The 13483-nt window shown below is 36.7% G+C and overlaps 1 protein-coding gene across 2 annotated transcripts in view; it reads right to left on the reverse strand.

The window, feature by feature from the left end:
- LAMA1 (laminin subunit alpha 1) overlaps window positions 1-13483 on the reverse strand; it is a 104847-nt gene that overhangs the window by 38601 nt on the left and 52763 nt on the right. For both annotated transcript variants that reach the window (XM_032987684.2, XM_042798055.1), the window contains exons 18-29: window positions 13003-13089; window positions 12541-12752; window positions 11925-12031; window positions 10769-10949; window positions 9342-9478; window positions 6394-6630; window positions 3756-3899; window positions 3208-3387; window positions 2424-2609; window positions 1424-1551; window positions 272-392; window positions 5-142 (exon numbers count right to left, since the gene is read on the reverse strand). In XM_032987684.2, coding sequence (XP_032843575.2) covers window positions 5-142; window positions 272-392; window positions 1424-1551; window positions 2424-2609; window positions 3208-3387; window positions 3756-3899; window positions 6394-6630; window positions 9342-9478; window positions 10769-10949; window positions 11925-12031; window positions 12541-12752; window positions 13003-13089 — 1858 coding nt within the window. The remainder of the gene's footprint in view (window positions 1-4; window positions 143-271; window positions 393-1423; window positions 1552-2423; window positions 2610-3207; window positions 3388-3755; window positions 3900-6393; window positions 6631-9341; window positions 9479-10768; window positions 10950-11924; window positions 12032-12540; window positions 12753-13002; window positions 13090-13483) is intronic.

Here is a 13483-nt window from a genome sequence, read left to right on the forward strand (position 1 = left end):
ATACCAAGCACTTTCCAGTTTCAGGATCACATGTTTCACTGTGGTTGTTGCACTGACATGGCACACAAGGTGCTATCTGAGTATGAGGCTCTTTTACACTGAGTTCTGTATGTTTTCCCCTGTAGTATCCTGGAGCACAGTTCTATTTGTAAGGGGAGTAAAATTAAAAAATATATGATCATAGTTATCAACAAACAATTTTAAAAGTCATTCAAGTAATTTTTTATTACCTCACTATTACACACAACAATAGGATTCAAGGATTCTGTACCTGACAGGACAATCCAGCATAACCAGCAGGGCATTGACATTGCTCTACAAGATGAGCTCTAGCTCTGCCTTCGTGCATTTCTTCAGACTTCACTGCAATTTCCATTGAGATATTTGCAATTCTACAGGATATATGCAGAAGAGAGCATGAACATCTAGACAAATCCTAGTACCAAAACTGAGATCCAAACATTTTTATGCTTCAAAGTCAGGGCTACCATACATAATCTCCCATGATCCCCTTTTCCCCATGCAAATGTAGTAATAAAATCTGAATATTCTTTACTTATATATGGGATTTAAGAACCTACAACAAACAAATCAGAAGTAATTAAAAGTAATATAGGTTGATTCTTATTGGTCTGCAAAACTTGACAAAGCCACCATGCAAGAGTATGCATTTCTGCCTCAGAAACACTAGACAAATACATCTGTTTTGTCCCACAGATTTTTGGACAGAGCTAACAAAAAGATAGTTGAGGGCATGTGAGCCAAAAATAATCCCAAATCTGGAGATGGAACCACACTTCTTCACAACTGTGGAGATGTAGAGATGTTGGGTTTTCATTGGATACATCTCTGCTTGTCTTGTTAATTTACAAACTGACAGATGCAATGACCATATCTCATCTCCTCCCTCTCATTAGTAACATAGCTCTGTACAAAATAGCAGTAAAATGTTAATGTTCTGAGGTGGGAATATTTTACCATCACTGCTCAGAATGCATAAAGCTACAGGAGAGACTTAGATTGGTACAAAACCAAGAACTCAAGGGACCTTGTGTTTCAACTGGAAAAAAAAAAATTTCAATACCCATAAAGATGGGAAAGAAATAATTTAGAAAACATGTAACTGTATCATCCATCCTGAAGAACACTGCATCAGCCTATAAGGCTATGTGCTTCTTTATGGGTTTTTCTATCAAAGTAAGCAGCAGAGACATTTAGTGTTTCACAGAGAGAATTAAAGAGGGATTCCATTAAAGGTCATAAATGTTTTCTCATCAGAGGAAGAACAAAAGCCATAAATATGAAATTGAAAATTTCTCTAATTTGAGTTAAATCTTTACTGTATTGCTCAGTTGGGACTATTTCTAGGTTAAATTAGAGTAAATGTAATATAATAAGTAAATGCAATCAGAGATTGCTTTACCTGCTTTGCTGTAATCCTTGGCCATAAACTGCCTTGATAAGGATGTATTCAACATTGCTTAGCACAGACATGAAGTCAGAACGTAAAACAGGCTCATCAGACACAGAATTAAAATACTTCCAAGAATCCTAGCAAAATATAACACATGTTATTAAACCCATGATTGTTCAAGCTCACTTCAAGGTAATGCTCTGTTCTTCCTTACGTGTTCTTTCAGAAATGCAGTCACAGTGACTATGTCTAAATTCTGGGTCCCAGAAAATCTAAAATCTTGCTCCATGTTAGAACAAGGAATGATTTTATATAATTTCTTCTCTCATTCCCTGCACTCAAATTCCATGACCAGTTTCTACAGGAAAGCAGTCCAGGCCTGCATGGCACAGCTTTTTCTGTCTAGATCTGGAGAACCCAGGCATCCAAAAGACCAGGACTTCACAGCATTCATTTTCTGTGCAGTTAGAAACAGCTGCTGTAACTGTGTCCTGCCTCCTGTCAAGAAGAGAGGCTAGACCTCACCTCTGTCTCAGTCAGCAGAGAGTCCCAGAGGCCAAATGATGTGATCATTACCTCTGAAACTGTCCAGTGGGCACTACTGCAACTTACTGCTCCTGCTAGGCTAAGATTCACGTCCCATTTGATGCACCTGGGCTGTGAATGTAACATACAGGCTACAAAATTATGAGACTGACTGAGAGTGACAATACCTGGCTGCCTGTCATTTATCATTGAAATCTGAGTCTATGTTTGAAAAGCTTGACACAGCAACCCCTTTAGCACTTCCAAAGGAAGAAACAAATGTCAAAATGTTATTTGCTGCTATAGCACGATATTCCCAGCCATGTTCTCCCTAAATAGATGCATTTTAATCCAAGTGCTCTATTTACTCAGCCAATTTGAAATCAGATATGCATTTTTCAAAGTATTTTATTAAATATATAGAGCTTTTCTGCAAAACCTGACAGAAGAAAGGAAATATTTCCACACCAATGTTTTGGCTTACCTCCTTCATTTCTACTTCCTTGTCAGTTCTTACTCCATTTTCTGGAGAGGGGATGTCTACATAGATGACCAACTTGCTGGTGTGACCTCCTTTCATTAGAATCTGTGGCTCAAAATTTGAGGTTCCAAAGCCATCCAAAGCATAAAAAGCAACAGTATATCTCAGCTTCCCTCCATAGGCCATGAGCTGTTTGGATAAAAAAATTACAACTTTTATTTATTCCAAGGTTAGAGCTACTAGCTGGAAATATTTTCATGTCATTGGAAGACTTGAAAACTCTCAGTTCTTTGAAGAATTGGCAATAAACCACAAAAACTTACTTAAACTTGGCAGTTTTTACACCAAGGTTAAATGCATATTTCTAAAAAGCAGTCTCAGTTTCTTCTTTTAGGCCCTTTCAAGGTGTACACTCAATTTTCATTTAACTCCTAAGCAACAGAGATTCCATGATCTATATAATGAATCAAGGTTGAAAACTCAAGGTTTCTAAAGTAAAATTGAATACATCACTCTTTCCCCCCTATACTATCTCTAAAGAGTAACTTGGTAATTAAGTATGGGTGTTACCAATTTACTACATCAGGAAAAATCTCATTAGTAAAGGGTAATCTAAACATACTGTTTGTGCTTGCTATAAATAAGTTTAGTCACTGAATATTTATAATATTATGACCTACAAGAATAGAACTCAGAAAAATGTTACCAAGTGACTATTTTAAAGGAGTAACTATTAGGCAATAAAGAAAAGTATCTACAAAGCATTCTAATTATTTAATGGTCTTACCTGATCTCCCTGAAACTGCTCTGGTAACCTCCAGTAAAAAGTTTCTGTATTTAAGTGTTTTCTGACTATGGCAGCATCCAGTAAAACATCAGGAACTTGTGAAAATACTCCTTGCACTGTTCCAGTCAGGTTACTTTGAGCTACTACATGCAGAATAGACTGATCTGGAGTTAAGGTTATCTGCAACACAAATTGCAAAAGATTCATTCAACATAAATACTCTATCTTGGTGTAATATATAGTTCACAGTTTTAGCTGTTTTAAGATTGTCAGTAGTCCGTCTTAGAGTAACAAATGACCAAACCAAAAAATTGGGAAACTTGTTTTGATTAAAAATTGAAGAGTAAAACACAAGGTTTCAGAAATAGGACTATGACCACTTACCATTTGTTTTCTTTTCTGTTCTGTCATATGCCACTGCCTCCATAAGCTAAGCAATTACATTCAGCCCAATTCATGAAATGTATGCAACCTTAGGCACACCAGTGTGGTACCTAACATGAGGGTAACACCAACCTGTGTCTGTATATATACATCACTTTACTTACAGGAATTCTCACATGATCTTCTAGTTCCAAACAAGATGTGGACATCCCAAAACAAAAGCATGGAGTACAACCTAGTGCATTGTTAGCAGACAGAGCAAAAGTTCCAGGTTTACACTCACTGCATTGTAGACCGAATACATTTTCCTGGAAGAAATCAGAAAAAAAAACAAAAACAAAACATAAGAGCACACTCATGTTACTTTGCTAACTAAATGAAAGATGGTTCTTTTATTGGAAGAAACTTCTTTTCTTGGAAGAAAAAGCAGCTGCTATGTAAACTACATAACAGGAAGTCAATTATTGCATCTATACTGTTTTACTATGCAGTACACCATTTTTTTTTAATTATTTTCCAATGATGGGTTGTTCTGGGTTTTTGGTTTTTTTTTTTTAAAAAAAAAAAAGCCACAAATTGAACATTCAAACTAAACTCATGTATTTTAATTTCTAGCAACAATTAGCAGCTATACATTTCCATTCAAAACAGACACAAAATTTCCACCACGTTCCTACTCCCCCCATCTGGAAAATGGGCTTTCAAAGCCAAAGAGACTACTCAGTATGAATAGGAATCAGGGGGCCTATTTCTAAGTGTCTGTTTTTGCACTCGATTCCCAACTGGTAGGTCCAACTTGAAGAAACCCCCAAAACTACAGCCAGTGCCACCTGGCACCTTTAACCAGAAGATTGGAGGGACACCTATGAAGGCATACATTTGTTGCCTTGAAGTAAGTTCTTTTCTGTCATTCTGTCTTTCAAGAACAGATTCCCACCTTTTCCGAAAAATCTATACTACTAAAACTCTGTGTTTAATGTTTCCTTTTTTTTCCTATGAAAACATCAATTCAGACTTCACTATTAGCTATACATGAGTTATTCTTAAGCACTGCCTTTGGTTATACAACATGAAACAAATTTGAACTTGCAACATAACCACATTTTAAAGAAAGTTGAGATTCTCTATTTTGTATTTATTGGTTTCCTCCTATCATCATCATTTGAATTTTCAAAAGAGCAGGCTGTATCAACTGAATCATCGTGCTGTTCCCAAATCCAATAAAACCATGTGTATGAGCAAAAAACCTGTATTTCATTTTTTCCATTTGTATAATGAGGATAAGAATATAATAGCTTTTTCACTGGAGTTTCCTAACATTTAATTAGTTTTTTAAAATGCTTTCACATCTAGGATGGAAGAAGCTCTAGAAGTGCTGCCTATCTAGCCCTATGAGGAGAATGAAATAATTCATTGCCAAGACAGCATGTAGGGAATTTATGCTTTTAAGTTAAGAAAAAAACAACCTTTTTATCAGAGACTGTCTGCTCAGAAACTTCAAGATGATATCAATTAATGTGACCTGCACTCAGAAGTGCAACTCTTGTAGCAAAGTGTTCCTAGACTCTATGAAGGAGTAGTTTTCCCTGGCTTGAGGTAGAAACATTTTCTCTGTATTGCTCATTGCATCAGAATACTTTTATCTATTACAGCTGGTTCTTCTCCAATGTTCTATGTCTACTGAACAAAAAAAATAAATTTTTAAATAGCAACTAAGAAATAGTGCATGAGTTATGTACTATTATTATTGCAACTACTTGCAAAGTAAAATGTAATTGTAGCAAAAAGCAAGTGGGATAAATAAAACATGTAAAAAATGTACCATTAAAAATGGTTCATACAGCATTGTTCTTGGTATTTACATCATACAGAGAAACAGTGACACCGAAGTCACTAGCACTATTCTTATATATTTAACAAGATTTTTTTAAAAAATTTGTCCCAGAACTCATGACCAGACAGAAATCTAGGAGCAAAAGGAAAAGTAAGATGAATGCATCCTCATTCATGTCTACCTTACAACACTAATCCATGAAAAAGAGGACACTGAATGTACCACAAGAATGATGTGGTTACAGAAATTCACTTAATACAGGATAAATACATGGATCCTACATTGAACAAATGCAATCTATTTGAGTTTAGGACTACAGTGAGACCATAGTCTTGAAATATGACAAATCCTGTACGAGACTAGAAACACACCAGTCATTTTCCTACCAGATGTACAGTGGCTGTTTTGTAAACTCAGCAAGTATTCAGCATTAAGCAGCTGAAAATTACTTTTTGTGATTAGGCATACAAGTAGTCTTAATCCTGACTTCTTAACACACATCCACATCAAACTCCATGAATTCTGTCTAAAGAGAACTACAGTACTGTGCCACGATAATTTTATGACCTCAAACTGGAAATAAAATTATATGGCTACCTAAAACAAAACAAAGAGAGGTAGGAGAGACAAACTGTCTAGTATTTTCACAGGAATTTCTGAGAAGAGAAATAACAATGTCATGTTGGTAATGCTGCTATCTCTTCTGTCAACAGCTGTGTTGTGTCTGTCCAAAGTGGGGAACATCATCTCGCAGTTTTTAACCCTGCTGACTAATAATAAGACCTGTTTAGCACTGGCACACAAAATCCTTTAGGGATGATTGAGATGTACTCAGAAATGTCTCAAAGAGGGGATGCAGACTGCCTTTTGAAGGTCTTTCAGCCCTACACCTCCCATGACTTATCTAATAAGTGTCCAGAAAACCCCAGTGCTGTCCCAAAAGGGTTTGAATACTTCATATACTTCACCTTGCAGGTACAGATTCCAGTTTCTTCTTCACAACCACAAAGTCCTTCAGTGTCATCACACATCTCTACCTTGGTTCCACTCAAATCACAGTCACAGGCAACACAATCTGGATAGTCCCTGTAGCCTAATGCACACCTGGAACAGTCTTGTCCTCCAAATTCAACTTTGCACTGGCATTGGCCTGTCAATACATCACACTGGAGATTGGCTGAGCCAGCATTGCTACAGTTGCAAGCCTTAGATGAAAAGAAGTGTTCATAAATTACAGATGTTTAAGAACAATTTTGTCACAATAGAAACAGTATAGTAAATTTAGAGTAGCCATTAAAATTCAATGTTTGTCAAACAATTACTATACAATAATAAAAGGGAAGAACTTCCACATAGAAATGGGGTTGTTTAGTTTGTGTTTGAACAAAGAACTGCATTTCCAGTAAACAGTGGGTGGCAAAAAGTAAGAAGCTTTGTTGATTCCTAAATCTGGGTTGGGAATCAAAGGAGTTGAAGGAACCTGTTCTAGGAAAATAAATCCAAAAGACTTTATTTAAAATACTATGTATTAAGCTCAGCAAATAAATTAAAATAATGTTATATAAATGCTGGATGAAAGAAATCTATAAGTACAATAATTTTATAAATATTATAGAAAGAAAAATTTTAATACTGACACTCTCTTAAGATTTCAAGAAACACTAATAGGGTCAACACCTTGCTCAAGCTTCATCTACTATTTGATGAGGAACCAAGAATCTCATTGCATCCAAAGGTGGGCAGCTCAGTATGCACTGCAGCTCAGTACCAAAGAATTACTGTTTCCTGGATTACCGAAAGAATACTGTTCCCTGTCAGAGTCCATCCTTCATTACGTAATCGGTAATATGAACCTGTTATTACAAATATGCAAAGTGAATATACTCAATTTATAATTCTTTTTTGAAGCTGACTGGATCTAATCTTCAGTCTTAACTTCAGATCAGTGGTTACTTAAGTCCAATTTTGCTCTGTGGTTATTTCTAACAGTGCGGGTAAAAAGTGCATTCTATCTATCATCACCTGACTATAAGCATTTTCCCGGACTCTTCTTTCCTCATCATCTCTCTTTGAGATGAAAAGCCTTACCTTGTAAAGCACTCTACACAAAGACCCACAAAATATATCCTTTAGCATTCTTTGCAAGTCTGCTGCTCACCATTAATACTCTTCGTATTAAGTAGCTTCTACTCTAGCAGCAAGCACTAGGAACTACGGTGTGTAGTATAATGAACTTTATGACCAAACAAGTTGACAGCTTTGGCTCCCAGGTGCCATTAAAGGTCTACAGCTCTGAACATCAAACCCTATTTTAAGAATAATAGTAATAGAAATAATTTAAATGTACTTCAATCTCTATTTATATGTGATAAAGATAAATAAGGACTCTGCTGCAACACAATTGAAAGTATTTGTAAGCAAAACACGAGTACAGCTCTGCTCCATCACTGCATCCAGAAATGGATGCTGAATACCAAGAAAACTGCAAGAAACAGAGCCAAATGAAGTATCCCACTAATGTAGTCTGTGCTGCAGAAACAGACCAGTGGGGTTTCTGATAGCATCTCTCCCACTTCATCCATGTAGAGAGCATGCAATTGCTTTTCCAGGGTTTGCCAGTAGACATCGCATTGGATCTCAACCTGCCACATGTGGCTGTTCAGCACAGGGGAGCCTCTGTTGGGACTGCTACCTGCAGATCATGGTATTGTTTGATGCATCAAAAAAGCAACTGAAATACTTTAGAGTAATTAATGTTAATTACTGCGATGCTGTAACCAAAAGGAATGCTAAAAAACTTAGCAAAAGTAAGCAGTTACATATTTAATTAAACCTGGTCACTGGCAAATGCTGTGAACTCACCTATGAAAGGAACACTTCAAGGGAAACACACAGGCACCAGCACATTGTATTTGCAGAACATTAGCTAAGAATGGCAGTAGCTGGTAGCTGACAAAGCAGTGGTTTAAAGACCTGCTGCCAAATATGTTGCTATAAATTACTAAGATTGCAAACACTGAAGGATATTATAGGACTATTTTATCATCCTTACTCTAAAAAATTAAAGAGAGAAAAAAAGAAAATCTGGCTGATACTTGTACTTGTCAAGTAGTTACTGCATATAATGACAGACCTTGTCAAGCTGATTATATTTGTGGTTTCTCCATTGAAACTACCCATTACATTCATGTAATTCTGAGGTTTTTAAAAATCTCAACATTAATAAAATAAAGATTGGCCCAATGCCATATCTGTCAGGAATTTGCTGCATGAACTTAATTACATAAAAGGTTGTTACTCGTTGGATCCACAGAGTTGGCATTTTACTGCTTAATTATAAACATTAAGCTGAGATAATGGGAGTTATCACTTTTCCATTCATGAAACATTAACTACCTTATACCATTTTAATTTTAAATATTCAGAAAAAAGCATAGTGACTTTCAAGATAAGCTAGATTTCATTATTCTTAAAACCATAATATCATCACTCCTTAATTAGCACAGAAACTATGTTGCTATAAATCAGTTTTAGTATCAATATTTAGACAATTAAAAGCTAGAATACACACTTCAAAATTCTAATATGATCTAGGAACCTATCCAGAATAGACGCTCTGATCAGTATTTTCAAAGATAACATTCTTAGAAAGTTCCTCAATAAACACTTTACAGTCTGATTTTGTTTTTTTTTTCAGTTTGGTTGGTGGTTATTCTTTTGGGTTTTTTTGGTTGGTTGGTTGGTTGGTTGTTTGTTTTTTGTTTTTTGTTTTTTGTTTTTTTAATGTGAGCATGTTACACTAACACTTTGAGACAGAGAACAAACATTGAGGTTCTCAAAACAAGAGTTCAGTTCTTACATTGGTATATGGAAAATTGGTTTTATCAGCCATGGCTTTTCAACCAGCCTACTGTACCTTGCAGCCAAGTTTAGGAGAAAGTCCCCAGTGATTTTCTTCACAGAGTTCACATTTTGGTCCACGTGTGTGAGGGGGACAAATGCATTGGCCAGTATCAGCATTACAGTTGTTCTGAGTATGAGCACAGTCACAAGCTGGAAGAGAAATAGGATCAACTTTACCTTTGGCTTTAGCTACAGAGAAGAAACTCCACTGATTGTCTTCATTTTCTTAATCATGCAGTATAGTTTATCCATTCCACTAGGAACTCCTTGCCATTCCTAGTCACTGAGAAACAAATTATGACCGCAGTGATATTTCATCTTTTTACTGAAAGCCCATTATTGCTTCTTGACGTAGCCTGTTCAGTTGTTTAAAAAGCAGTGCTCTATTTCCACAGGGGAATCAACAAAGGTGAACAAAATTATTGAAGAGTAAATTTGTAAGAAAAAATTCTATTATTGAGAATACAAATCTCATCAGAAGATATAATAATGTTCTCAAGAAGGTGAAAAGATTAATCTCAGCAATTAGTACTTTTCAAGTATTGCTTGGTGCATAATAGGGATGGATAACTACTTTAATAATAATTAACTGCTGCAGGAAGCACTTGTCTCTAAGAAATGTAATGCTATTCTTGATAAAAAGCAGAAGTTCAAAAAAGTGGTTGCATTAATTGTCTTAATAACATTTACAAAATGTTTAAGACTGAAATAGTTAAAGCTACCTAATGGATCTTTGATTCTTAGTAAAAACACAGCAAGTACATTCCAAAACATAATCCTATCACATAATCTCATTGCAGATTCCATATTACTGTACTATTTGAGGCATGAAAAAGATGTTTTTGTCAAGTTGGAGAAAAGGTAGGCATTTCTTTAGCTATACTGTGTTGAAAAGGGCATTTTATTAACATAATAAATTAGGAGGTTTGATGACATGTTCTCAGTTTGGATTAACATTTTCCTCTGTATCATGACTAAAAATTGTACACAACCAGGCGGTGATGGGAAAATAGAGTCAATGACATCTTATCAAAGTATAAAGTATATTTCCAAGAATTAAATGAAAAAACAAGGTAAAAATCTGTAAGAGTAATAGCTCTTAACTTTTACGATTGTAGAAAAAAATTAAGTTTCTATTCTTGCTGGTGGACTGAAGGGTTTTGTAAAAAAGGAGACAAAGGAGATATTGAGGATGTAATATTTCTCTCATGCAACCTTTATGAGTTGTTATTTCATAGTCACTACCTTTTACAAGGAACCACACAATAAGCAGTCAAAGAAATGTTTTATTCCCTAGCTTAATCAAAGTATTAGGAGACCATTCTACAAATTTTCCCATATAGTCATCAAAACAACTGACCTTTGAGAGAGTTTGACATAAAATGTATTGCTGAAAGAAATTCCAGACAAACCCTGAAAGGATCATGTATTAGAGCTTACGTGTGCAGCCACCATCCTGGAATGCATGAAATCCATGAGCACAACGATCACACTTTTCTCCAGCCACTCCTGGTACACAGTGACACTGTCCCTGATGATTGCAGTCCTTGGAAACTGAGCCAAATTGACTGCAGTTGCAGGGAATGCAGCCAAGCCCAGTAAGCAGGCCATAGTAACCATCCTGTTGGACAGGAAGTAAATACATTTCAGCTATATTTCATACATTTTTGAAAACAATATGATGTACACTCTTATTTTCTCTTGTTTATTTTCCCTGCTGTCTGACTTGCATGAATACTGGTCAGTACTGTGTGATTGCTGTGGGAGGACTCCCTGGCCTTATCTCTTCACTGTGCCTAGCTATATGCAAACATGCATTTTGGTGAAAAAGTGAACACTGAAATGCTCTCATGGTCCTCTAATCTCATCAGTGAGACTTTATGTTTTACAGGCTTCCATGAGGTGAGTGTGGGCTGTGCTGATCAGGCACAGATTTCTGTGAATGCGAATGAAAGACCAGAACAGAGCAGGTCAGCAGCCTACAGTATGTGTGGATTGAAAGGCATTCAGCTGGGCTGGCACAAGGGCAGTAACTGGGCACATGTTTCCTGCTCTGGTCTCTGAGGCAGTGCCACACTTCTCAAAGACTTGAAACTGCTGTTTCGTATCACCAGTGAATACCTACTTGTTCCTATAACAGGCCTGTCTTTTAGCTGAATCCTGTTTTGGCATTCAGCCATGATGTATTTATTATCACCAACCACGTTCTTCAGATATTCCCACTCAGACTTCATTTTGCAGAAGCACAGCTCTAAGGTCCCTTCAGGTCTATTAGCAGTGTTCAGTTTGGTATTTTGGTAAGCCAACATGACTGCCCACTCTCAGTGAGTGCAGCACTAGTCTGAAGAGTCCTACTCAGAAGGGTGCTGAGTCAACTACACAGCTTCACATCTGCAAAGAGCACAGGCAGAGCAATTTGCAACCACAAAAGCCTCTGCAGACAAACCTTCGGTCTCCATCCCAGCAGCAGGCCCCCTCTCCCTTGAATATATTTGCTCCTATTCTCTGTATCTTCTTTAATCAATATCTATAGATAAACAGGAAGACCAAGATACAAGAAAATGTAGATACTAGGGACAGGTAAATATTTGCTTACCAAGCACTTATCACATCTTTCTCCCACCACATTTGATTTGCAGTGACAGACGCCTGTGTCATGATGACACATCCTCGAAAGGGAACCATTCATGTGGCATGCACAGGCTTATGTGTAGACAAAAAGAAATCAAATTAAAAAAAAAATTATTAACGTCTATCTATATGTATTCATTATTATACAGAATTCCAAATGCAGTATACATTGTGTGTTTCACCTGTTTATATCCCATAGTTGTTAGTATACTACAGCAATACCTGTACTACACATTTAGGCTGAAGGATTAAAAAAATCACCTCTGAATAGATACATTTGAGATTTTTGTTTCTTCCAGCCCTATATGTAACATTTAGAAGTAGGAAATGTCTACTGCAGGTCACTGGCGGGGACAGTGTTAAACAAGCCAATAAGTTTCAGGAATATGAAGCGTCAGAACCTAGCATAACACGCTCCTTCCTGAGGCTAACCCAACCCCATAGTTTTCAACCTGCACTTGCAAACTCACAACTTGAAGTTTAATTCTTTCAGCAAAGGTGCATATCTCCCCATCCATTCTGCTACATGTACACCACATTTCTGTGTTCTTTAAATTTTGAGAGTAATAAGAATAGCTTACCACGACAGCTTTTCTCTATCACTGCATCCCCATAATACCCATCAGCACACTTTTCACAGTGGTGACCTGCTGTGTTCCCCAGACATTTCAGGCATTGTCCTGTGAACGTATCACAGTGGCCATCTTCTTGGGAGTTTACATTGCCACTGCATTCACAAGGAGCACACGATTTTCCAGGCATAAGTGGATTTCCATAGTAACCATTAGCACACCTGCACCAGAGATTAAAAATTTTATCAGCTGGAATGCAGTCATGTCAAACACTCTGCCCACCCAAGGGAGTATTTCCTATTAATTTTTTATCTAAAGTATCTCTGTATTACAGGCAAAGACAAAATGGGGAAGACAATTTTATTAGGAATGTTCAGTATATGCGGTATGAACAATTCAGGGCAGGTAGGATGATGAACAGTTAGTGATGGCAATGATATAGATATTTTTACGCAAAGATAGTGCACATACCTCTCACACTGAGAACCAGTATAGCCTGGAAGACATTTGTCACAGACAATTCCACCTCCTTCACTCAGCTGGCAAGTAGGACTGAAACTATCAAAAATATTTATGGCAGTCAGTATCAATACACAGAAACACAAGACTTCTACAAACACTCAATATCCATCCTTCAAGTCCATGCACCTATCTATATAACCATGCAACTGCAAGTTTTTCTAGATCAACATCAATGCTTTAAACACTACCATATGTCAAAACAGTTATCATTTTCAAAAACTCTTCTTGATGTTTTGTTTCTTTTAAAGGAAAGGAAGATTTTAAAACTTCCTAAAAATCTGGCCCTCTTTCTAGCCAATCTGTCCAATTTCTGTACCGAGCTCCTCTTTTTCACATGCAACACTTCTGCCCTTCTGTTGTTTTCTGAAACAACATGAAAGACCACAGTGATTTTGACACCAAGCGCAAGGATAAGTCAAAGTATTACTTT

The sequence above is a fragment of the Tyto alba genome, unplaced genomic scaffold (assembly GCF_018691265.1).
Source record: "Tyto alba isolate M040663 unplaced genomic scaffold, T.alba_DEE_v4.0 Super-Scaffold_27, whole genome shotgun sequence".
In the NCBI taxonomy this organism is placed as follows: domain Eukaryota; kingdom Metazoa; phylum Chordata; class Aves; order Strigiformes; family Tytonidae; genus Tyto; species Tyto alba.